At 41.6% G+C, this 25,153-nt stretch overlaps 1 protein-coding gene across 1 annotated transcript in view; it reads left to right on the top strand.

Annotated features, from left to right (window-relative positions):
- The window catches only part of mgat5 (alpha-1,6-mannosylglycoprotein 6-beta-N-acetylglucosaminyltransferase), a 73,988-nt gene that overhangs the window by 12,943 nt on the left and 35,892 nt on the right, over nucleotides 1–25,153 (top strand). Inside the window, exons 3-6 of the mRNA XM_034151050.1 lie at nucleotides 3,809–3,973; nucleotides 18,219–18,295; nucleotides 19,762–19,851; nucleotides 23,586–23,657. Of these exons, the coding sequence (XP_034006941.1) occupies nucleotides 3,809–3,973; nucleotides 18,219–18,295; nucleotides 19,762–19,851; nucleotides 23,586–23,657 (404 nt within the window). The remainder of the gene's footprint in view (nucleotides 1–3,808; nucleotides 3,974–18,218; nucleotides 18,296–19,761; nucleotides 19,852–23,585; nucleotides 23,658–25,153) is intronic.

The raw sequence follows: 25,153 nt of genomic DNA, 5'->3' as shown, positions 1-25,153 counted from the left end.
GAGATTAGAAAAACTCCAAGAGAACGAGAAGAAGAAGAAGAAGCAGCAACGTAGAAAACTGTTTATTTTCAATTTTGCAAATCAAGACATATCCTGACGTAGGACTTTTCTACACAAGGAGTGACATCTTTAGCAGGATCGGTTAAACAGGGACATCTTCCATAATGTTCTTTTGAAACTCAATTAAGTTAAAACAACCCTTTTCACAGCAAAACGTATTTAATGTCGAAATACGTGGAAAAAGCCACCCCATTATGAGGTACCAAATACCCCAAATTGCTGCCTTGAAGGACATCAAACTTAGAGTAACTAGTGATGTGTAACTCCTCAGATTTATACCTCAAGAAGAAGAAGTGTGTACAGCTAGATCGCAACATCATTATCATTAATCATATACCTAATTTAAAAACCCTAGTTTTCTCTGTAACATGATCCAGGGTTTACGACCACATTGCTTTATCTTATATGATGGATTGATTTTCACCGTCTGCTGACCAGCGCCCAACATCGAATCCAAATCCATTTCATGTCCTTAATTGGATGAAGAAGCAGCAGGAAGCTTGGAGCCTCCTGTGCTAACTCACTGATAACATTTACAGTTTCCTCCTATGCTGCTCATAAATGACCCATAAAGTCTTAATGCATGCAAATGTAATCCTGCCTTTGACGAGCCAAATGTATTTATATTTATACAGACCAATGCCACACATTTGCATCAAAGGACTTTACAATCTGGATGCCTTCTGTCCGTGGCTTGTTGGAAACACACCTGCTGCTCAGTGTCAGAGCAGCTGGCAACCTGCCTCTTTTATAACATGTTAAGCAGGCACATTATTTCCATTTGTGTGTTAAACATATTTCATTTTATGATATCTAATGATGGCTTCGGCTCAGGGTTCAAAAGATGTGTTGTTAAGCAGTCAAATGGCTCCAGAGGCAACCACATTTTCTATTGTGTTTGCTATATACTGAATTTAGTTTAAACATGACTAATAGCATGTCTTAGAGGTGTGATTGTAATCCCGTGTGTTTATTTTCAGCCGTTACAAGGTGATGCAATAGGAAAACATGTAGGACAAACATAGTAAAACATAAAAAAAGACGAGGAGAAAGGTTGAGTCATTTATTTTCTAAACCTCTCAAAAAACTCATACCAAAGAATGTTGTTTTATTTCCTTTATTAAACATTTACTAATTTAAAAACACTGTTTGCACTGCTGACCTGTTAATTATTCGCCCGTCGCTTGCTTTAAAACAAGGAAGGGAAAGTGTTTATTTGGGTTTCAATTCTAAAACAGCGCAACAGCAGTATTTGATATCTCTTCCAGCGGTCGACATATATCTAAACCTGCGTTGAGGCGCCGTCACTGTACAGTCAGACGTCACCTGACACGAACTTTCCCTTTCCCCTCCACCTGAAACTAAGCCGAGCATCCGGGCGTGTCGAGCCACTTGCTGACATTGTGTCTCGTTACCGCTCTGAAGCTTCTGCAGATTTCTTTTGTGGCTCGCACACACATCACAAGTCAAAAGTCAACTTTATTATCAATGTTTCAGTTTGTGTGTACAGACAGAGAGATCGAAATACCTTTTCCCACAATCCCGAATACAAAAACAAATATATATATGTACATTAGTGCAAGACTGTCCATAGCAGCGTAAAATAAAAAGTGTGTGTGTGTGTGTGTGTGGGGAGAAAGACCCGAGCACTGGGTGTGGTGTCGGATCATGTTTACGCTATAATCCTCTCCATCCCCTCCAGGGTGCAAGGTGCTCTTTGTCACATGACGTCGTCAGATATGAGATATAGGGACCTCTGGCAGGGTTAAAAAAGAACACAATGAATAATGGGAATCGCTGATGAACGCCTTGAGCCTTTGTTCCCATGCAATCACGGGCTAAATGAGAAAGCCCAGGTCATTGCGCAGGCAGATTATTATCTTATATGACACTGATATTAAAAGCAAACGTGTTGTTATCGCTGCAGGACTTGTTTTCAAAGGGGTTTTAAGAAATATTGAGACAGGCAGAAATGTGTGCCCTAGGTGTGCGATTACTCATCTGGTGACCTGGCAGCGGTGTTTAAAAAAGGTTGCATTATTCATCCTTTCTAACACACTGGCTAATGAACATCTCTGACTCAAAACCGCACATTTAATAAGTGGAAAACCTGTGAACATTTAGACACACACACACAGGTGTTAAACTAAGAAGTTAACTCCAGATGCACCAGTCACCAAAATCTGTCTCGCCCCGTAAATACTTTATAAAAGCCCCCCCAAAAGAATTCAGCCGTAGTGAAATGGAGGTACTGTTAGATAAACTCAAACTAAATAAATATGGGAGGACAAATACTTTTTCCTAATTTGATTACATGTTATTCAGGAGGTTTTTATATTCCTCAAATGTAAAACTCCCTTGTATCAGACGGACAATTTGTAGACTTTGGAAACAAGATGTATTTTTCTTATCTTGGTATCTCCTAAAACGTTCCCTTATCCAGAAATCAATGGGTACCAACAAAACAAATCTTGGATCACTTCAATCATATATAATTCTTTTTGATTGTAAATCCAATTGCAAGAAAGAAACAAAGCCAGTTGTTGTTTACTCCTATCGTAAAGCATTAGCTCAGATATTAAACAGGCCTGGCGAATGGCCTGATGTTCAGCCTGAAGACCTAAGAGGTAAACAGAGGGGGGCATTAACTCTGGGCTAACCCCTTCTTTCTGATTATGTTCAGACCAATAGCTTGGCAATGCCGGCGCTCCAAAAGCTTTCCGCTTGGATTCTTCCCGGTCTCTCGTCGCTCTCCGTTCCTCGTCCAAATCAGACAAAAATGTCCTGGCATTTCTCCTCACATGAATCAGGACGCCTCGTTCTGCCAGGCCTCGTTGTGCCCTTGCCAATCTCTCTGACGTGATGAAAACTGGCGTGTCAAATGCATCACGGCGAGGGAATATGTGGCGCTCGTATGCGATAGACAAGCTGCAATTATCACGGTGTGATGAAAGCACTCTGGGTCTCTTATAAAACCGATGATATAATACACCGTAATGATGATGACAGAGCGCTCTGCTGCAGACGTAATACATAATATGTGTTGTTGAACTGAATGCAGCACATGCATTTCTCTGCAAATGTCATTGAAATGGCTGCTGTGCTGGGTACAGTATTGGACAAATACCACATGAAAAGAGCCATGGATTTGCATTTTAAACATATGCCCTTTGCGTCTCATTACCGGTCAGCGTCCTTCCTGCCCGTTAGCTGTGTGCTATGCAGATAAATGCCCCCTGTCACAGAAATGCAAAGACCAAAAGTCGCAGTGGCTCCAGTTTTACATTTAAATAATCCTCAGGCTGAGAAAGACATGTAGTAGTGGGAGATAATAAGTCCACACTGCAGCAGAGCAACGTTCCCCAGACTTCAGGCGGATATATCACATGCATGTATTCACTGTAGTGATAGGGAAGCTTTTTAACTTGGAGAAAAACAGGGCAGAAGTAGCTGCTAACGCTAGCATGTATTGCCTGATGTTGACTTCTCCTTTACTGTAACAGTCGCCTGCTTAAATAAGTATTTTAAAATCTGCGTACAATGTAAGAATCAGGCACACAGTAACGGTGGCATTTCTTTCTGTTGATTTGATGAACCTAAAGATCGTATTCTTGACAGCCAAATAGATTTTCTTCCTGATTTTCACGCCACATTTACGTCAGATCTTTTGATTCTGTAATGGAATATAATCCTAAATAACTCCATGCATTTGACAGGTTGTATTTATTCCATCCTTACTGTATTACAGATTTGAAGAAGACCCTTGCAGTGCTGCTGGATAACATCATGCTGAGGCTCGGTAAGCTGGAGTCCAAGGTGGAAAACATCTACAACAGCACGGGGAGCAACCTGACCATCGGCACCGGCACCATCGTACCCAGCGCCACTAACTCAGAAAAAGTTAACGTGGCAGGTATGTGATGCATTTTTGCTTTTCACTTGGCTTCATAAAGTTATTTTTTTGCAAGTTTCATCCAGTTTCCCCTTCCAGAGCAATCCTGTTGTTTATCAAAGTGTGCAATAAACACAAGGGGTTGAGTCCAATTAAAGACATGAGGATAAGCTGGTTAAGGCTGTTTTCTATCACTCCCAAAAGGAACGGCATTCCCGAGGCGTGCAACCAGCTAAACTCTGGCAGTATCGCACCGTGCACACCTGGCACTTTAGAGGACTACACCGCATCCTTGGACATAATTCAAATAAGGCATCCGTTCACGCTGCATGACCCTTTTATTCGTTTTCATTGATTTAACTGCCAGCTTTCACATGATGAATTCAGCCCGGAAGAGGCAGCGAGGTGTTGGTTTTTCTGACATCCTTGGACTTGTTTTCGCAGCAGGAATGTGGTGGCATTACACGCAAAATTAGATCAGGCTGATCGAGTTGAACAAAGTCACATTTTAAATGGATCTAATATTAATGACAGCTGCTTGCTCTGCTATCTTTTATCTAATATCGAAGCTGCCTTTGAAGCTTTTTCTCTTTTAACCTCGAGTTGAATGACAATCATAGATATGAACGTCATTTGAAAGTGATCAAGACAATTGAATTCATTCAGCCATGGGGTTATGACTCAAAATGTGACTTCTTATCTCTGTGTTTTAGGGCTTTTCCTTTCAAGAGCCAACCACTAATGCCACTTCCTTTCACAGTACGTGCAACATCTTGCGCCGTGTCTATCTAGTTTCGTGTGTGAGATTAAACCAGTCACTTAGCCTGGTTTCGCATCCTCAAAATGAATTTCTCTTATCTTAACATACATGTTGCATTTATTTTTACATTTTGCCAGTAAGTAATTAAGATAAGATAGGACTTTATTTATCACAAAGGAAATAGTTGTGCCAGAGTTACAAAAATACCATAAACACAGCAGCATAATAATAATACAACTGTACACTAACAGAGCAGTGCAAAGAGCAATTAAATAACTACAAGAAAACATAGACAGTCACATAATTAATGTAAATATTAACAGAATTTAGTAGTGCAAAAAACGTAGTGGCAGATACGTAATTGCACGTAATTATAGAACATTATTGATAATAATAATAATAATATTGCACATGTTATATAGCAGAGAGTGTTTTGTAATGATGGTACACATAAACATGAAACAGACATATACACACACATAATACACTGCCTTCTCTGATTGGTCCAAACTGGAGAGGAGACTCTAGTCCCACGTTGTTCGGTAGTGTTCATTTTGTCAGCTATTTTTTAATTTAGTCCTGTGTCAAATGTCCTTGTTAGTTTTAGTCATATTGTGTCACCTTCATCCTGTTTTTATTTAGTCAAGTTTTAAAAAGTCTGAGCATGTTAGTCTTATTTTAGTCGAAGACAACTAACTATTTTAGTCTACTTTTTGTCAATGAAAACTGTTGACATTTGAGTCTTTTTTAGTCATCAGATTATATTGAACATTTCAGTCAAACTAGTCAAAACAAAACCGATAATTTGTCATTTTAGTCAAACTTATTTCACCATAAGATTATATTTTATCCGTATTTGATGAAAAACACAGAGATGAAACTCTAATAATCTCACATCATTGTCAGGACACTTGATCTTTGGTTGTGAAGAGATAGTACCTGGACCTGTGTGTGACCACATGTCAACACACCGGCAGTGTTCTCTTAAAACTCCCAGTGTTGCTCCTGAGAGACAACATTTGAATGCAGGTCGGGCTGACAAAGCGAACATCTGTCTTGGCATCGAGCTTAATAATAATAATATTGTAAATCAATGTTATATTTAAGCAATAGCTCACGACAGGCCGTGGTATATGCACCATTATATCACAGCTAAGGGGCATGGTTCGGCCCGACGCGAATCGGAGGGTCGACAACCCCCTTAGCTGTGATATAATGAGCATATATCACGGCCTGAAGTGAGCTATTGCTTTTATAAAACGGTTACCAAGTGTGGCAATATGAAAGAAAAATACACACTCTAATTTAAATAGTTTTTATTAGTAAATAATGATGTTCAAAATAAAATAGTCCCTCTGTTGCCTTCTGTACGAAACATAGTGCGAGGTGGTTGCTATGCAACAACACTAACAACAGCTAGCGAACATATTAGACCGAGAGCGTTGATCCATTATTTGGCTATTTATTTACATTAATGTGTATGTTGCCGTTTATTGTGCACTCACTGAAAAACTGTCCAGCATCAGTAGCATGGCTTACGTGGTCACTTGTATAGGCTGAGGTTGTTCTAGGCTGCTTGGTGTGGCGAGAATATTGCTCCACTTTCTCCGGTCCCCGAGATTCGGCTTCCAGTAGCTCTGGAGAGAGCTTTCGCACCTGTGGCCACTAACGGTCATCATTTCTCTGCTTTGTTTCAAGACCCGCATCAGAAAGCTTTTGAATGGTGATACTTTTCCAGTTGGTCTACCTGCTCTTCACGTCGCTCTACATGTCGTCGTTTAGGTGCTTTTTGTTCTAGAGATAGGCACTCCTCAATCCACTCCTCCATAGTAAGACCCCCCCCCCCCCCGGAGGTCGAAGTTAATCTTAAATGTTTTTGCGGACCTTTTTGATTACAGATTTGAAAACATCGTTGCTCGCTTTAAAAGTAGCACAATTCATTATGTCAAACCTTGGAAAGTATCTAGATATCCCTGCCCTAATGCCAAAGTAACTGGCAACTGAATATGTTTTTGCCGTTTGATGTCTATGTCTGGACCGTTGTGTAAAAAGGAGGGTTTCTGCCCCGTTACTTCTCCGCTGCTTTCTTGTTCCAGTTTGAAAAGCAAACTGCAGGCTAAGAACCAATCAGATTGCTTGATTTTACTTGTCCGTTTTATAAAAGTACACAAACACTGCCTCTTTGTTGCTTCTCTGATTTGTCCCAATCTGCCCATTGTCAACACTTGAGATGAGACTCGAACCTCACATTGTTGTCGGGACACTTGATCTAGTACCTGGACCTGTGTGTGTGACCACATGTCAACACACCGGCAGTGTCCTCTTAAGACTCCCAGTGTTGCTCCTGAGAGACAACATTTGAATGCAGCTCGAGCTGACATCTCTCTTGGCGAAGCTAAAGGGCCCGACACTCCTGAGTCTCCTGTCCTTGGAGTGGGTGGCACGCAGAGCTGCTGCCAAATCCTCCCCGACTGCAAGGCAATTACACCGATAAAGATCTGGACAGTGAGGGGAACACGCCTGGCTTTCAGAGAGGCCTCTATCAAGATGGAGCTGCAGCGCTGGGAATTACAGGGGCAACACATCACAAAACTCACATTTCGGATCATATCACGGCTTTGAGTCTTGGATTAGTACATTTTTTTTAATCGTAATCAAAGAAAAACTGGTATACATGACGGTCGATGTCAACGCATTTCCTTCTAACAGTTGTCGTAACTCAATTTTTCCAATAATGCGGTGAAAACATGCCTTCAATATCCTAGCATTATGGCACAGAGATTATAGTCTGGTTCTTCATACACGGCTTTGAGTCTTGGATTAGTACATTTTTCGAATCGTAATCAAAGAAAAACTGGTATACATGACGGTCGATGTCAAAGCATTTCCTTCTAACAGTTGCAGGAATTCAATTTGTCCAATAATGCGGTGAAAACATGCCTTCAATATCCTAAGATTGTGGCCCCTGGTTCTTCATATTCACAACAACACTTCATACATGCCTCCTCCCCTCCATACATGACATGTGATCATTTTAGCAGCTACTGTAAACCCAACGTTCTACTTCCTGCTGCAGCTGTGATCTAACAGCTGGTTGCACATTGTGAGAACACAGTATCCTCCTTGTGTAAGTCATCCCACAAAAATGTGGCCTTGTCGCATTGCTTTGAAGTGAAACATAATGTTCGCTGTGAAGTGACGCTTGTCTTTGCTGCAATGCAATACAATACAATACAATACAATACAGGCATGACCACATTTTAAACATAGTATTGCCAAAGCATCCCGCACGAACAGCATAACACAAAATATACTGTATATGCCACTATGCAATGAGTTCTCAGGCGTAGTTTCGGCCTTGTTTGCTGTTGCTTTTCGCCACAGAAGCTCCTTATAGGATCACAAACAAGTCGATCTGGCCTCAGTTGCCGCTCAGCAGGAGGCAGATGGGACTCAGTCCAAAAGCGTCGTGTGTCGCCTCGTCTTGCCATGTCTCGCTGATGTGGCTAATCAACCTCCCCAGCAGTGTTTCATGTGGGGGCTGGAAATGTAATCTCCTCCTACACACACACACACACAAACACCCAGGCGTGGAGAAAGATGTAATGAATGGTCAGGTGGTGATTTACAGCTGACTAACCCACCCATTTTGTTCCCTCTGCGATATATTCCTGCGACTGTTTAAAGTTCCCGACGTCCCTTGGTGATGATTTGTAGCTTCCTCCCGTCTTTCGTGACACGATTCCCTTTTGTCTTCCATAGAGAGAGAGAGAGACCGGTGCTTTCACAGCTCCGGGCATCTTCACTGCTTTCTGTCTCTTTTCAGATATCGATCCGCGTGCATCTCTGTTTCACAAACACAGTGAAAGATGAGATCCAAGGTCTCAGTGTCAACAGAGGAGAGAGACAAGGACAGGGTTTCTGCAGGGGATTACACCTGTCCTGGTAACCTGAGGGTTGCAATTCAAGATTCAAGGCTTTTATTGTCATTCGTACATAGCTACAGTGAAGTTATGTCGATGAAAATCGTAGGTCCCAGGCTGCTCCAACAGTGCAACACAATAAACAGATACAATAGTGCACGTAAATATCATTAAAATAGAATAGAAGTAGTGAGTCTATATACAAGTGATACATAATTTGTAAGTTGCAAACAGGTGAATGTTATGGATGCACTTTTCAGATTCAGATGATGTCCTTATGTTAGCCAACTTGGGTCGATTTCGGTGTTAAACTCACAGATTATTTTCCAGCGAAACCTGAAAAATGTAATTTCAGCAATTACCATTTTAAAGCATCTCTTAGAGTGAGAGCAGAATTGGTGGTCTCTTATTTTATCCGAGGTTTACTTCTTCTCTGAGTATAGATCAATACTAATAAAGCACACACAATCCCACTCGGAGGGAATAAGTTGAGCCGTCCACTCCCACACACACTCTCACACACTCTCACACTCTCCCACACACACTCTCACACACTCAAACACTCACATTAATCCTGACACCCTGCATTCTTAATTGAAAGCTTTGAGTTATTGTATTTCCACCTTGGTGTTTCTCTACTGCCGGCAACTAACAACTTTCAATTAAAAAAAGTTACAGAAGGAAATTAGAGATTGTTTTCAAATGTTCTCCCTGATTATTAGCCCTGGTTGATTTGCATTAGAGGTCACCTGACAGTATAAACAGTAAACAGTGAGGCTGTTATTTATTAGACAACATTTCCTGTACGTTCATTATGGGTGTGAACATAAATAACAATAGTCTGAATAAAGAGGTTATCATGGATTGAATGGCTAATGCAGACCATAACAAGCTTTATCTTAAGCTACTTAGCTACTGTTTTCATGCCATCAAATCTCAGGGTCTTGTGTTATCTCACAGACCTGATGCCTTTTGAAGTGGAGGTGTCTCAGCTCTGCTTGGTTTGATATGGCAGACAGAATCAATGCTAAAAATTGCAAGCAGCATAAACCCCAGTGTGTAAATGTGCTTGTTTCTCGTGGTGCGCTACTGCAGGTCTCTTGAGATCTTCCATATGGAGTGCATAATATCTTCTTATAGCCGAGTTGTAAACAGAATGCGAGGCGGCTTTCCTTTTCATTTGGTTTTCTGCCTGAGTAGAGTCTGAGGCGTTTTTGACAGCATGTTTCACTCCTTACACAACTTCTGCAAGTAACATGTAGTAATGATTCCCTCAAACCTCCTCAAACGTTGGCACGAGAGTCTTAATATAAACAAAATGTAACTGCAAGGCTATGTAAGGCACTGTTGTTTCTCATGGAGACGGTAAGGTAAACTCACTTTAGGTCATACCAGAGATACCATTGTGAATACAGCAGCTGTCTTCAGACTGTCCTGTTTTTCATATCATATTAAACTGGCTTAGTTTTGGACTGATGAAACAAGACATCTGCTTAAACCTGGAAGAACATTTTGAACTATTTTAAGACATTGAAATGATGAGCAAATGATAAATAAATCGAGAAAACCAATCTGCAGATGAACTGATAATGAAAGAAATAGTTAGTTGCAGCCCTAGAAGCAACATTAGTCAGTGGGGACTTTCAAGTATTAAATCATTATTGTCATTCTCTGTTCAAAGGGTAGTCTAATAGAAGAGCACTCTTCAAATTAAAAGTGCCTCCCACCATGGCATTTATCAATTTTAGAAAGTAATTTATTTCCCAAGAGTAAACGACTCAATAAGGCTGATTGGTCCGGAGGTGGAAGTCAATAACACTGACTCTCTGATTCATTTACCTTCTGTCTTTCAAGGCTTTTTCTAAAGGTGTCTGCTTTGTCTATCATCGTGTCTGCTTTGTCTATCAGCGCACTGACTACATTATCATGCAGAGTTTTCCACTGAAACAATGGGTGAGTGGCGGCTGCAGCATAACAAGACTTTAATGAAACCTTTTTGCTAATCATGTCTAATCAATTTGAATCAGTGTGTTGAAGCCACTCCAGGAAAACACACGTGTATATATACATCCATACAGCTATACATCCATACAGCCTGCAGCTTTGCACACACACGCACACACTCTCTCTCACACTCTCTTTGCTCTCCTTTCCCCACAGGCAGGCTTGTCCCACTTGAGGTTGATTGAGGAGGAAGGGGCGGGAGGTGAGGAACATCTGGGGCTAACGCACCATTGGTTAGGACACGTGCACCCCACTTTCCCCCAGTTTTTTGTTTCTTCCTAAGCTCCAATCTGTGGCTGTTTTGCAGAGCCTCCACTAATCAGGGGAAAGGGCATTTCAAGGGGGGTGTGTCGGGCATGGAAAGTAGGGGTTTTTGCACTGGAGCGATGGTGGGGTGCCAAAGATTGAAATGCCAAAGCAAAGGAAATAAGAAAATCTGCTATTCTTACTCCTTTTATTATTGTGTTCTGTCCCTCTCCCTTTCCTCGGCTCCTCTCTCTGAGCTGCTCTTCATCTCCCTCGGCATCCTCTCTCCTGTGTGCCAGCATTGTTGTTGTGCTGGTTAAAGCCACAGCCCTGCAGGAATATAATCTGCACTGCCTCCTTCTTCCAAATATCAGCCTTTTCCCTAGGCATTTTCCCTCTTTTTGTGAATCCACATGCACACTCTTACACATGTGCACATAGTATACACACACATCCTGTAGCTTCATCTTACATTTATTCAGCTAAATTGTCTCAAGGCTAGAGAGAAGCATGATCCAAATCCTGCATGCAGTCTTGTGCTGAGAGTGTGATACACAGATGCACGCTGAACTCAAAACCGATAGCGAGATAATTATTTTGCTTTTGAATTATGCAGCTCTGTGGCAAGCTGCTTCTCTGGTGACATGTGAGTCAAACTAAAGCATTTACTCGCTGTTTGCGGGAAATGCACACGCCTGGCAGGGGATGCAAACGTGTTTTTTTTAGAGGAAGTGGATCATTGCTATGTGGCGCGACGGTGTAGACAATTCTCATCTAAAGCCCCTCTCGGCACAACAACATAGACCAGTGTGTCCCCCAGCCCAAACGCCACACATTTCCACCGTTTATCCAAATCGACAGTGGAACATTAGTCATAGCCGTGCAAAGATTGGACCTCATCAACTTGTATTTTTGGCTGTCCTCGGTGCAAAATCTGAATCGTCCTCTTTGGATATTTTTGGAGGGGCCGATCAGATTGCCCGAGCACAAAAGAGGGATTGATTACAGCCAGACGCTCTGCTCCTCTCGCAGAAGAGGAACGGAGAGAAAGAGGAAACTCAAAGTGGGACGGACAGTGGGGTTACATGGGGAATCTGGAGTTGTTTTTTTGCCTCAAGGACTTTAGTGTTGAACTAGAGGCAAGATGTGTGTTTTGACCAGCTCCAAACACATGCCTTTCACTCTGGGAAGCCCCTCTGACTGGTGTGTGTTACCCTGTCTGTGCCTCGGTAGTAAGAGAGAAGCTGTGAGCAAAATGGTGCAGTGTATTGTTTGTCGATTTGAAGATTGAATGTGTACTTTTCACCTCATTCCTCATTCCATCAGGAGGTAGTCTCGTGTACTTCCCCCTCCACTCACTTTAGATTAAGTGACAAGGAAGTTATTTACATTTTAAATTCTGCAGTAACACAAAGGGACAATAACCGCTTTCTTTGGGATTAACTCAGGTATTCATGTGGCTTATATAACTACTGAGAATCGTCAGGGTTTTCTTCAGTATCAAAGTAATCCACAAACAGTTGTCTTTACATTTAAGGGGACAATGCAAACAGGAAGAGCTGATACTTAAAGGTCCCATGTCATGCTTTTCCGGTTATTACCCGTCCCCTTGTGTGTTATGAAGGTGTTTCTGCATGTAAACGGTCTGCAGAGTCACAAACCCTCAAAGTACACCCTGTAGGGAGTAAAACTCTAACACAGAAAAGACCTGTCTATGCTGCCCCAGAACGCCTCGTTGGACATTTCTCATGTTCCATTGTTTGCTTCCTGGGTTCTGTGACGTGTGAACACCCAACTCAACAACAAATGACCGGATTGGCCCAAATGGACCAATCCTTGGAGCACCTCACACACCAGGATGCCTTGGCTAACTAACAGGGAGTCCCCATTGACTTGCATAGAGCTCCCTGAACGCTGGTAATAGACGAGTTGGGATGGCGGAGAAATGCTCTCCGCAGACCCATTCTCACAGCGTTATAAACCTTTTTCTTACTCAATATCAAGCCACACTTATTGTTTTTACTTCGGCTGTGAGTGTTTGTGTGTGCTCAGGATGAGTTTCGCTTGTTCTCGCTGTATCACCGACCCGGAAACCTGTCCGCTCCAACAAGCCGTGTAGGACAGAGAGTGAATACACATACTATACAGAGATGCTGTATGAGAAACCAATGTGAGTTTTGAAAATTGCACAATATAAATCTATTCTAGTAGACCTCAACAATGGAAATATGATCCGTAGAAATGGCCATGACATGGGCCCTTTAAGTCTGCATACCAATTAACGTTGGCAAAATATAAACAAATAGTAAGTAGCAGCCTTTAGTTATATTACATTCTAGTGATTGTTAGCAGCAACACACTTACATTTACCAGGTTTTATTTATCATAGATGGTTCATTATGGTAAAGAAAAGCTCCAAAATGTAAGATTCAACTCGAACTAAGTCGAACTTTTTTTGTTTTTAATACATGCCCAACTTCTCTCCACCTGCACTGCTGTTGATGCTCTGTGAGAAAACAGCGGCCGTCAGCCTGCCTAATGTCTAATTGATGAGCTGCTGCAAAAATTCACACACAACCTAAACACACACACACACACACACACACTCATACCGCCATGCTTCTTCGTGCAAAGTGCATCCAAAATGAGTGTTTCTAAGCCAGTGAATCAAAGGACACAGACATGAGAGAAGCTGCACTTTTCACCCTTTTTTAAAATGTCTTTTCTTCAAGCTTTTATCAGCACCTTGGAGTCACTTTAAATCTTCACTGCTGAGGTGTATTTGTACTAGAAAACTTTGATAAATTGTCACAAAACTCTCCTCACCGTTCTCCTGTACGGCAAAAGATTTAGTGCGCTTCACACCTATTTGGTATCGACTGACCAAGCTGAGCCTTGGCAGATTTCCTGTTATTTTTAGGAAGGTTTTCTTGAGAAGTGAGCCTGAGAATGAAATCAATAAGAGCCAGAGAGACGGGGGTGGAGGCTAAGAAAGCGCGAGAGAGAATAACATAAACCAGATGTCCAAAATCCAATTGTAGAGTTGTCAAATTTCACATTACCTCATTGACTTGGACACACACGGGGGAAAACAGCCGCGTGTGTGTAATATGACTTGTTGTTCTGATATGATTCTATATTTAACAGTTATGAGATGGCTGATACTGTGCTAGTAACTAATAGTGACGTCAGTGCTGTGAGAGGCTGCATGATCTCATCTGTTTTCTGTACAGTACACTTTTAGTCACTTTTACGTCATTGTTTATCTGGGTGGTGTTCTTATGTAACACATGTTAACCTCTCCCATGCCTGTATTAGATTGCCTGAGTGCTTTGTGGACTTTGTTAGAATACTATGTGTAGAAGACTTGACATTTGACCTCAATAACAACACCTTTTGTGTTTCCCAGCATTTATTTTATCGCTATGTTTGCACAACAGTGGTGTGGCTTATGACTGATTATCACTTCATCATTCCAGTCAAACCTCTTTGTATATCCTGTTGGCCTGAGAAATATGCAAAAATATGCCGCTTGAATGAGTTTGTATGTTTCATTAGGAATTTGATTACCTTGGTTGCCATAACCGGTTATGTAACTTCAGGTTTCGCGACAAATGAGTCTCCAGTACACGGTTAATGTTAAAATGTTAAAACAGAGTTACATTCAATGACATTATGATGGTTTCAATGTATTTTCAATACATCTTAGTGTTGGAGGAAGGTTAGTTATAACGTTATTATGATGTGTTCAAATGTTAACAGGTAAAACTTAAGGGGATTTTTTATAAAACATTTATATTAGAGAGGGAATTATGACCTTCATAACACTAGCTTTAAGCAGTTTATCATTGAAACACATGTTTAATTAAAGGTGGGGTAGTTTGAGAAACCGGCTCGAGATACACTTGTTGTTATATTCCATGGAATGCTCTTAACATCCCGATAGCAATGAATATCTGAAGTGCTTTGACAAAAAATCCATTAAAAAATATCATCTATAGAAGCCGTAGTACTGTAAAAAGCACGACCAATCATCTGAGCCGGCCCGGCTAGAGTAACTGGATGGCCTACCTGCCTGTCAGCCTTCCATCTGTGCACAAACTTATCTCGTGCCCTCATTGGTCATGTGCGCGTTCGTGTGTGTTGGAGGAGGGGCTCTGTAAGGAAGTGGCAGATTTTTTCCGGCTGTGTATTTTCAAATTCTAGCGCACTCGAGCTGGTTTCTCCAAAATGACCTACCCCACCTTAAAAGTAAGGTAAATAGTAATACAATCATTTATTTCGTATTGGATTTAGTTGTCTGGAATCATTGAATTTCACTACAGCATTTTTGGTATCATGAGGTCCCTTTTCTTTCTACATGAATCTAAATCCAAAGCGAAACCCTGATAAACACTCTAACAATTATTGTAATATCAAATCTCATATTGTGACATGTTACCTGTGAACTTCTCTGATCAGTATGGGCTCTACTAATGATTCATGAAGCTCTGTGTGTGTTTCTCAGCCACGTCTTCTTTAGTTTGACTGATTAGACGCATTGTCTCTAAAGTGGAAATCCTGGTATAAGGTGCGGCTGAATTCATCGGCACCTCTGTTGTGTTCGAGTTATTTTTAGGGCGCTCTTTGGCAGCAATATCTTCTTGATGAAAGCGAGGAGGAGATTTGCCCGTCGGTGTTTGGCACTCTGTGGCTGAGAGACAGAATGAGTGACAGGCGCTTTTTCGTTGGTTGTTTGGAGGACTGACTGGATGACTGGGCATCTGAAGGAATGAAATAAAAAGTCTGTGCTTTGCGGCTCACGAATGCTGCATAAGACGGACACTTTAACACACAACTCACAGGTTTTTCAAGGCAGCTTTCAGTACATGAAATCAAGGCAAAGGATAAGGAAACCACAATTTGAATTTTAGAAACAAAACTAGTGTTTATTTGCGTAGATTTTACTGTGAAAGCATCGGACAAAGGCAGATCCCAATCTAAAATAGCATCTAAGCCAGACCGGATTATTCACATGATTTAGGAAGTCGTAATATCAAAACTATTAAGCTTATAAACTTGAATTACTGATGTATTATTAAATCAACCCACTGAAACTGATGTAACGTGACCCGTTGCTGAATCACTGCTGAAGAACAAAGCTTTAATCCTCCTGCTTGCCTCCTGCAGCTGTGAAACAATAAGAAGCTTTTATTGTGTTCATCTTGTGACTCCATCAGACCTCCCACATATTTCCTCTCTGAACCACAGAGGATTAAAATCATGTCCAGGAGTTGTTTCTGTGGGTCTGTTTGTAACAGAACAATAACACTTTTTAAACGTGTGTTACTAGAGGACAGTTGATTATATCAGATATCAGTCTCTGCTCTCCATTGACAGGAAGACAAGTCCCAGCCTTCTTTAAAAGTCAACACATCTATGGTGAGGCGTCCACAGGCAGGCACATGCTCTGCTTACTAGATTACAACAGCTTTGTTTTGTAGTGAATGCAAGTTTCATGCACTGATTGATAAAAGACATAAGGGGACTGAAGGTACAATTTATTGGAGCTAAACGAGCACAAATAGACACTCTTCGAAGTGACTTTAAGAATTGCAAGTATTTGAATAACACACACATTAAAAAGGCCCTCATATTTGGCTAGCTGCCATTGACACGTAAATCAAATAAGATAAGAAACCTCAATTTTCACGCCCTTAACTGACAACTTCCTGGTGAGATTTTACCTTCTCGTACTCGGTTGCATGTCATCAAATCTCTTTTAACTCTCATCTATCTTGACACGCACATCTGAGGAAGCGATAAAATCATTTCCACACGAATCTAGCGAATAGAGAGGCAGAATATCTGTTTACCGCGGCAGCTTGTCGTTGTAAATGAACTAAAAATCACCGTTTTTGCTCCACCCACTCAGACAGAAGCTTGACCCTCTGATTAGCTTCATACACAAACCTCCGTAAACACCCCTCAGAAAAAACCCCACCCACTAACTCATTACATCAGTTTGCTTCTGAGCTTTTATCTATTCACCGCACACCCTATCCTAATGCATTATTTATACCCTGGCTGTAAAGGTCAGTGGCGATGACGTTAACGTCTCTGAATGGGGATATCAAAAAGGTGATTATATGTAAGGGAAGCCTGCGTGCGAGCCGTGAATGTTAATCCCGTGCTGATATTGGCTTCCTGGGATACTGAAAGCTTCGCAGGCATCCTCAGAGTAACTCCCCCTGCAGTGGCATTAATTTTGTTTATTGCAAAAGGCAAACAGTTTGGAATAAAATCTCCTCCTTGACCCGTGTTTGCATCATCGCGGGCCTCTCGGCTCTTTGTGGTTTTCAGCCGTTATGAGTTGCCGAGCCAAAGGTGATGCAGTTTGCTGAGAGTCATGGCCGACCACAGAGTAATGGACAGTCTGCAGCCGTCACTCAGGTTCAACCACAGACTGCAGAACAACTCCTAAGAGTCTGATGTAATGTCAACACTAGAACATGCTTACCATAATCTTCTGTGTCAGCATGCAACATTTGCTAATACCCGTTGAACATAAAGTGTCGCTGAGGCTGAAAATGATTTGTTTTGTAGCATAAAAAGTGAGTTTAACTACTTTTGTTGGATAATTTATATTGTCTCATGAATACTTGCCATAAAGGTTGTTATTCTTGTCAATTTCAGACCATTGCATGCCACTTACAAGTGCACAATATTGTCGTTTGTTGTGTTTGTGTAACCAATGCAGTAGCCGTTAGAGGAACTTCCACATACACATGTTGGAAGTCACTTAGTCACGTATTGGGCTTCTTTCTCCTCTCCTGTGGCATGTCTGTCTCTGTGTCAATTAAAAGAGGAAACGCGTGAGGAAGTTCCTACTGTTCAATCACAGCTGCGCCAATTAAAATTATGAGTCATCGTGCACTGCTGACGCTATCACCTTTTAACAAAAACAGCTTTTAAAATGCCATCTGAACGGAGTGTCTACTGGGCTGAATGAGGACATGGACACCATTGATCGACCAAATGACCTCACATCATGGCCAGGGGGACGGCAGATTCTGCTGCTTATGTACAAGTTACTCTGGCAGGCTGCCACTCTGTATATTTGGAGGTTATTTTATAGCTGATGATACTGGAAAGAGAAGTTGAAAAAGTTCATTTTCATCTCCTTTTTGCTTCATTACTCCGTGCAATATTTCAAAAGACAAGCGGTTTCTGTTCCTCCGTTGGGAAAAGGCATTGCATTCTGCAGAGAGAGCATCATAATCCCGTTGACAGTGATTGCATTTTGCAGCTGACTGATTCAACCTTATTGATTTCCTCCTCTTTCTCCCTCCAGACCTCCTCAATGGAGCCCAGGAGAAGTGCGAGCTGCCGCCTATGGAGGGTTTCCCACACTGCGAGGGCAAGGTCACGGTGAGTCAAACAGCCTCTCCACCTCTCTCTGTGTCTGTTTTCATACCCGCAATTGTTTTTATTTAATATAAATAAAGGAAGCGGGGGAAAAAGGAGTATCCTCTACTTAACATTTCTACTATATAAACAGAAAAGATGGCCCACACTTTGTTGACACACCTCAAGTAAAACTATAGTTTATTCGACGAATATTAAACGTCAGGGAAATCAGTTCCTAGCAAAGCCCACACACAGACACAGGTGTATACATACACACACACACACACACACACACACACACACACACACACACACACACACACACACACTCACACGTATGCATGATCTCAATCCAATGTTTATTCTATGTGTGTGTTTGTCTCCCTGGAGCTGATGGGGCCCTATCAAACACACCATCTGCTCAGCCAGTACCAATCCTCCACTTACACTGCCAGCATTTCCAACTGGGCGCCATGTGATGCCAAAGCCTGCACCACACACACACACACACACACACACACACACATACACACACTCACACACACCTTATAGCAAGCTTGCATTTCAGAAAGGCATCACTAAACAGTTTGCCGTTTTACGAGCAGCGTCTGGTTAGCAACATCTTACAAATCCATCCTCTCATGTTGAAGAGGTTGCTGTTTAATCAAATGTAGTACAACCTTCACGCCATCCAAGCGACTTAAACCCATCTGCCAGGTGTGTGTATGTGTGTGTGTGTGTGTGTGAACAGCTTTGGGTTTACACCTCCCTGTGGGTACTGTAAGTCAGCATGCATGATGAACTTCAGCATATGAAGGAAGCAGGATAGCTGTAGGATCTGTCTGTTAGGGATCAAATCAGAAGAGGGGAGGAAATGTGTCCAAATACTTCCTGCTCTGCTCTTTTGTTTTTTTTGGGTGGATTTATTAAATATGCATGTTCTTTCGTCTTCATCAAGAAATCTTCACATTGATTATTTCCACACATTCACACATGAAAGCTCTCCCAGATCAACATCCCTCTTTCTCTGTTGGCCGTGAAGCAGCTCCACTGGATGATTTGCACATGTATTGGTTTAAAGATTTTCCGTTTGATTACAGAAAGTGAAGTAAAAAAAATTCCCTAACCCCGAGGCACAAAAACACCCCGACTATTTCCACAAAGAAAGACAAAACTGATGGATTTTTTTTGCAACTGTGCGTTATGTATTCACTCAGCATCACGTCCTGCCCACACACCACAGTCGCCGGTGAATTACAGCATCAACCTGACTTCTTTTTGCATCCATTATTAGGCCGACAGACGCTCCTAATGACGGTGGTTTGGCTGTCATTGTGAGTGGCAGAGTGGAGTTACTTAACAGCCGCTGATAAAATACATTTGACTGCTGGTAACTCTCAGTGGGCCCGTAGATTTTACTGATATTAAAGTGAGTGATTTGGGAGGAAAATGCTTTCAGATAACATCTTCTCTTTTGCTCTTTTCAGTGGATGAAGGACATGTGGCGCTCTGACTCCTGCTATGGAAACTATGGCGTTGATGGATCCACCTGCTCTTACTTCATCTACCTGAGCGAGGTGAGCCCTGTGTGTGTGTGTGTTGGTAGTGAATATATTTGAGGTCAAAGACCGACTCGCAAGTGTATTTGTGCCCAAAAAAGTGTTCAAGAAGGCTGCATTTTACCACAGGGACCTCTCAATATGCACTCCTTACAAAAAAATCATGACTGTAACAATTATCCTTTTTTAATTTGATCGTCAAATTTGATCTTCAAAATATGGACTTTCAATTAGTGTTAATTTCGTTGACTAAAACTATGACGAAATATGTTGGTCAACGACCTTTTTTTCCATGACGAAAACGAGACGATGACGAGACGGCACCGACGGCAGTAAACAATAACTGTAACGAAATCATCATGCAATATCGTTGACGAAAAGTGACGAGACGAAAATGTAGTTTACTAAATAAAAACTATGCCAAAATCTCTCTTTACTTTCATTGACGAGAAATGAGGAGACGAAATATTATCAAAGATAACGTTACATCTCTGAAAGTCAGTTTTTCTCCAAGCAGTTCAATTTCCGGTGCAGCAGCTGTGTGTCTGTGCCGCGCGCGGCGGTACATTTGAATTACACCGGACAGCGGCACAATATGAACTGTCAGGAAGACTCGGGTCTAACTCATGGTCTAACTAACCTTATTTAACAGAAAATAAAATGGCAACAACAGGGCTTGGAAGCAGTGGTCGCACTCGCGTTAACCGAATACCGCCCCGTCAGCGCGAGTGAGTGATACATTGTGCACTCGACGGGTAATAATGGATTATGACGGAAATGTTACGATCCTATCTGTCAAAATGACTGACAACGAAAAAGTCTAACGCCACCTCAACAGTTTTCATTGACAACAAGTAGACTAAAATAATTAGTTTTCTTCGACTAAAATAAGACAAAAATGCTCAGACTTTTAGTCGACTAACTCTTGACTAAATAAAAACAGGATGAAGGTGACTAAATATGACTAAAACGAAAAAGGAAATTTAACACAGGACTAAGACTAAAACTAAATAAAAAAATTGCTGACGAAATTAACACTACTTTCAATGTGTCTTGTTGACGGAAGATTTACAGTTATTGCGAAGGAGGAATACTCTAGTCAGCCAATCGAATGTAATGCGAAATCTTTTAAGTATTTTCATAAAATCTGCAAAAGGAAATGCAAAACACAGACAAGTGAAAGAGAAATAAAAAACCACGAAGAAGTGGAAAACTTAAAGGATACTGGGCTATATTTCATATTCTTGTTTTTGTGAATAAATCCCATGTGAACCAAAATCGTTGTCCTTGTTTGTGGATCCTTACAAACAGGTCACAGCAATCGACTGTAAATGGTCAAAGCTATATTTTTTCCTGAATCCGCTGGCCTCATGCAAACGTTACTCAAATAACAGGAGATCGGGTTTTGGGAACATACTACTTTATACAAATGACAGTGTGTGTTTTTTCAAGAAGGCCAATGTCAGGCAGTGCAAATGTGAAGTGTTTTTAATATGTTTGCATGGAGTCGTGTAACACAGACGAATCCTTCAGTATTCTTTCCTAGACTGCACCACTACTACTACTGCAGCTACATCGGGAACATTTGCATTTTAACACTTCAATAATTCAGCTCCTGCTTCTGCAAGTCATAGTGACTGAATTACAGTGCAAGCGCCGAGTAAGCTGCAACATGTGAGGAGAAAAATGGGAGAAGTTACGACATTCCTGACGGCACAGGAAAAAAATTAAGCGCTAAAAATAAGAGCAAACGAGGGAGAGGTAAAGGGGGGTTTCATGTTTTAATGAGAGCAAATTAGAGTGTGTTGAAGAGGAAGGTGTGTGAGAAAGAGAAGATGATTCAGTGGGAAGGAGGGGAGTTTTAAAAGGGATGAGTTTGTAGCCTCTAAGGGAAGACGTGGAAGGACTTAGTCTCTGCGAATCCTTGGCAAACCGGACAAAAACAGCCTGGCGTGGAGCAGATGTAGATTATTTACGAACATATAGAAGCTTGTGTTCCTTCAAGGGACACTTTGAGACTTTCAATTTTGCATAACCAGCCAGATTTCCTATCCATTAGTTGTTCATTTAAATTAAAGTCAGTCATTCATGCCTGAAACTAAACTTCTGATAATACTGAGATTCACTCTGATGCTGGTTTCTGTTTTACACTCATCTCCTCAGATCTAGATAACAGCTCTCCATAGATCATAGCGATTCATTCATCACCATTTCTGTTTGATTTCACTTCTTCTGCACTGGAAGAAATGTCCATGTTAAGAAGCTGTTTCAAGTGAGAATCAAGGTTGTTCCTCGGCTAATAGCAGGACATTTTATTGGATGAAAAGTAAGGTTTCCGTGGTGGGTTTTAGCTCTGAAAAGGTCAGCAGCGCGTTATGAATATTGCATATGAGCTGAGGGCTTTACAGTGGATATAGATGGACAACAGCAGAGTCCATTAGGAGGAGAGGAACCCTTTCTTCAGGAAACACTTTTGCTATAGAGAGAGCAGAGATTCTTAAAAAAAAACAGATGCTCTAACAGCCCTCAGCCTCCACTCCTGGGCATGCGATCACACGGTTGCGATGACAACTTGCATGCATTTCCATTTTGAAATCTGCTGCGATCGGTCTCTCCATCCACAAAGAAGCTCAAACACACACTGCCTTCGCCATGTTTAATTCATACTCGTCCACCACTGTTAACCTTGGCCAATCAGAGGGGCCGATGATGGATGTCAGCTGCAGGAAGGTCGGGGATGAAGTGTGTGTGTGTGTGTGTGTGTGTGTGTGTGTGTGTGTGTGTGTGTGTGTGTGTGTGTGTGTGTGTGTGTGTGTGTGTGTGTGTGTGTGTGTGTGTGTGTGTGTGTGTGTGTGTGTGTGTGTGTGTGTGTGTGTGTGTGTGTGTGTGTGTGTGTGTGTGTGTGTGTGTGTGTGTGTGTGTGTTGTGTGTGTGTGTGTGTGTGTGTGTGTGTGTGTGTGTGTGTGTGTGTGTGTGTGTGTGTGTGTGTGTGTGTGTGTGTGTGTGTGTGTGTGTGTGTGTGTGTGTGTGTGTGTGTGTGTGTGTGTGTGTGTGTGTGTGTGTGTGTGTGGTTTCAGAATGGGTGAGTAAACACACCCACCTTGCCTGGAAGTGTTTACAGAGCAATTGTTTGTGTCGTTACTGAGAAATGACAAAAACACTTCTCCATATTCCTCTCTGTGGTCAATCACTGAGGCAAGAGGAAGGAAACGCTGAGACGAGGACGTTCAGAGAGAGAGAAATAATTTACATCCGAGGCATTTTAACCCTCGTTTGCTTTAAGACGACCATGGGGGGTATTTACTGAGCATTTGAAACCCCTTTTTAGCCGCTAAAAGGTCACGGGGAATCCCACCTGGTGTCAGATCTGTAACACACTGTTTAATCACACACACACGCACACACACACACATTAGGCATCAGACAATACAAATTCACACGGTACACATAAATAATACTGCAAGATTTATTGATCAGTTGGAAATAAACATGAAGGCCTCTTAAAATGTGCGTTCATGGCTTTATTTATAAGTTGACGGCCAGTCGAAGCCCCTCCTAATTTGTTGCCTGATGATAATGGGGAGGAGGAGATGGTTGTTGCTTTCACACTGAAAGCAACAACAGCTTAAAAAGCCTCATAAACACTTCATATTTAATTTAATGATCCACTCATGTCAGTGTGAATTTGTGTCGCCTTTCATCATGTCAATGTTTGTCTCAAGTGAACTTAAAATTGTGTTTTAATTTGATAGGTGGAGAACTGGTGTCCTCGCCTTCCCTGGAGGACAAAGACCCTGAATGACGAAATAGACAGGAGGGGACAGGTGAGACGTTTTTTACAAATAACAAAACTGAAACGCCATCACTAGACCTGAATGTATTTGGTGAACATCGGATACCTTTCACGATTCTGGTCCAAGTGGCACGGATGTTTTCATTTTACAGATGCTTGTATGTGTGTGTGTGACATACATGTTTAAGTCCAATCATCCTGACACCAAAGGAAACAACATTTAATAATAATACATTTTTATAGCGCCTTTCAAGGGACCCCAAGGCCGCTTTACATGCTGTGAACAAACACACAAGTAGGGCAAATAATCAAGTCAGTCTGAATGAATGAATGAATGGGATATTTAGTTAAAAAAAGCAGTGTATTTCTGCGTGTAAAATGTACCAAAATGGCAGCAAAGTGAAGGATATTCTCAGCAAATGAGCATGCACGCTGTCAACATGCTTAGATAGCATAAAGGAGATCTGCAAAGCCAGAGTGACGGGACCTTGGGACAAATCTGGAATAATGATCTTCAATCCCTGCCAATGCAGCGGCTCAGTCAAATCCCACTTAGAGCGGCGCTCCGTCAAAAACACTGAATCAATATGAAGCATTAAGCACTCTTCATCCCCTCTCTGGCTGCATTGCAACCCTGTGGTGGGGAGATGCCATTTGACAGGCTTTGGAGATTTTAATTCAGGCAGAGATTTGAATACGTTGGGTCTGCAGAAGTGATTTCCTGTCGTGGTGAAGGATGCCTTAGTGGCTGCTAATGGCGCTGTGGTTTCTCACTCTGTCTCTTCTGCTGTTAGCGAGTCCTTGGGATTGCCATTTCTCATATTTTCACCTCATCATGCTCCGTGTGGAGTTCAGTAATGTGACTGTAAAGTGGAAGTCAACAGATTCTGTGACCGTGGCTGACGGTAGACTCGGTTTCATTTCCATATTCTGTATTACGTCACTTAGATGCTTTCCATATTGATTTGTGTTTCCTGAGTGAAGAGTACACTGTGTTCCCTCTCTCCTTCCTTTCCTTGTTTCCTCTCCTCTCATTGTTTCTATATCCAAATGACTTCTCCTTTCCTTGTTTCCTTTTCTCCTCGATTTGTTTCTTCTCCTTGTTTAATCCCTATTTCCTGTTTCCTCTTCATGTGTCCTGCAGTATTTATTGTTCTGTTACCATAACTTCTCTAGTTTCTCCTCTCCTTATTCCTTCCTTTCCTTGTTTCCTCTCCTCTCATTGTTTCTATATCCAAATGACTTCTCCTTTCCTTGTTTCCTTTTCTCCTCGATTTGTTTCTTCTCCTTGTTTAATCCCTATTTCCTGTTTCCTCTTTATGTGTCCTTTATATTAGTATTTATTGTTCTGTTACCATAACTTCTCTAGTTTCTCCTCTCCTTATTCCTTCCTTTCCTTGTTTCCTCTCCTCTCATTGTTTCTATATCCAAATGACTTCTCCTTTCTCTCCTTCCTGTCCTGCAGTATTTATTGTTCTGTTACCATAAAACACAACGCCTTGTCCTCACAGTTGTTCCTCTAAGGAT

Source organism: Trematomus bernacchii, unplaced genomic scaffold, assembly GCF_902827165.1.
Source record: "Trematomus bernacchii unplaced genomic scaffold, fTreBer1.1, whole genome shotgun sequence".
In the NCBI taxonomy this organism is placed as follows: domain Eukaryota; kingdom Metazoa; phylum Chordata; class Actinopteri; order Perciformes; family Nototheniidae; genus Trematomus; species Trematomus bernacchii.
The sequence above is the reverse complement of the archived record's forward strand: the minus strand, read 5'-3'. Positions and strand labels throughout refer to the sequence as shown.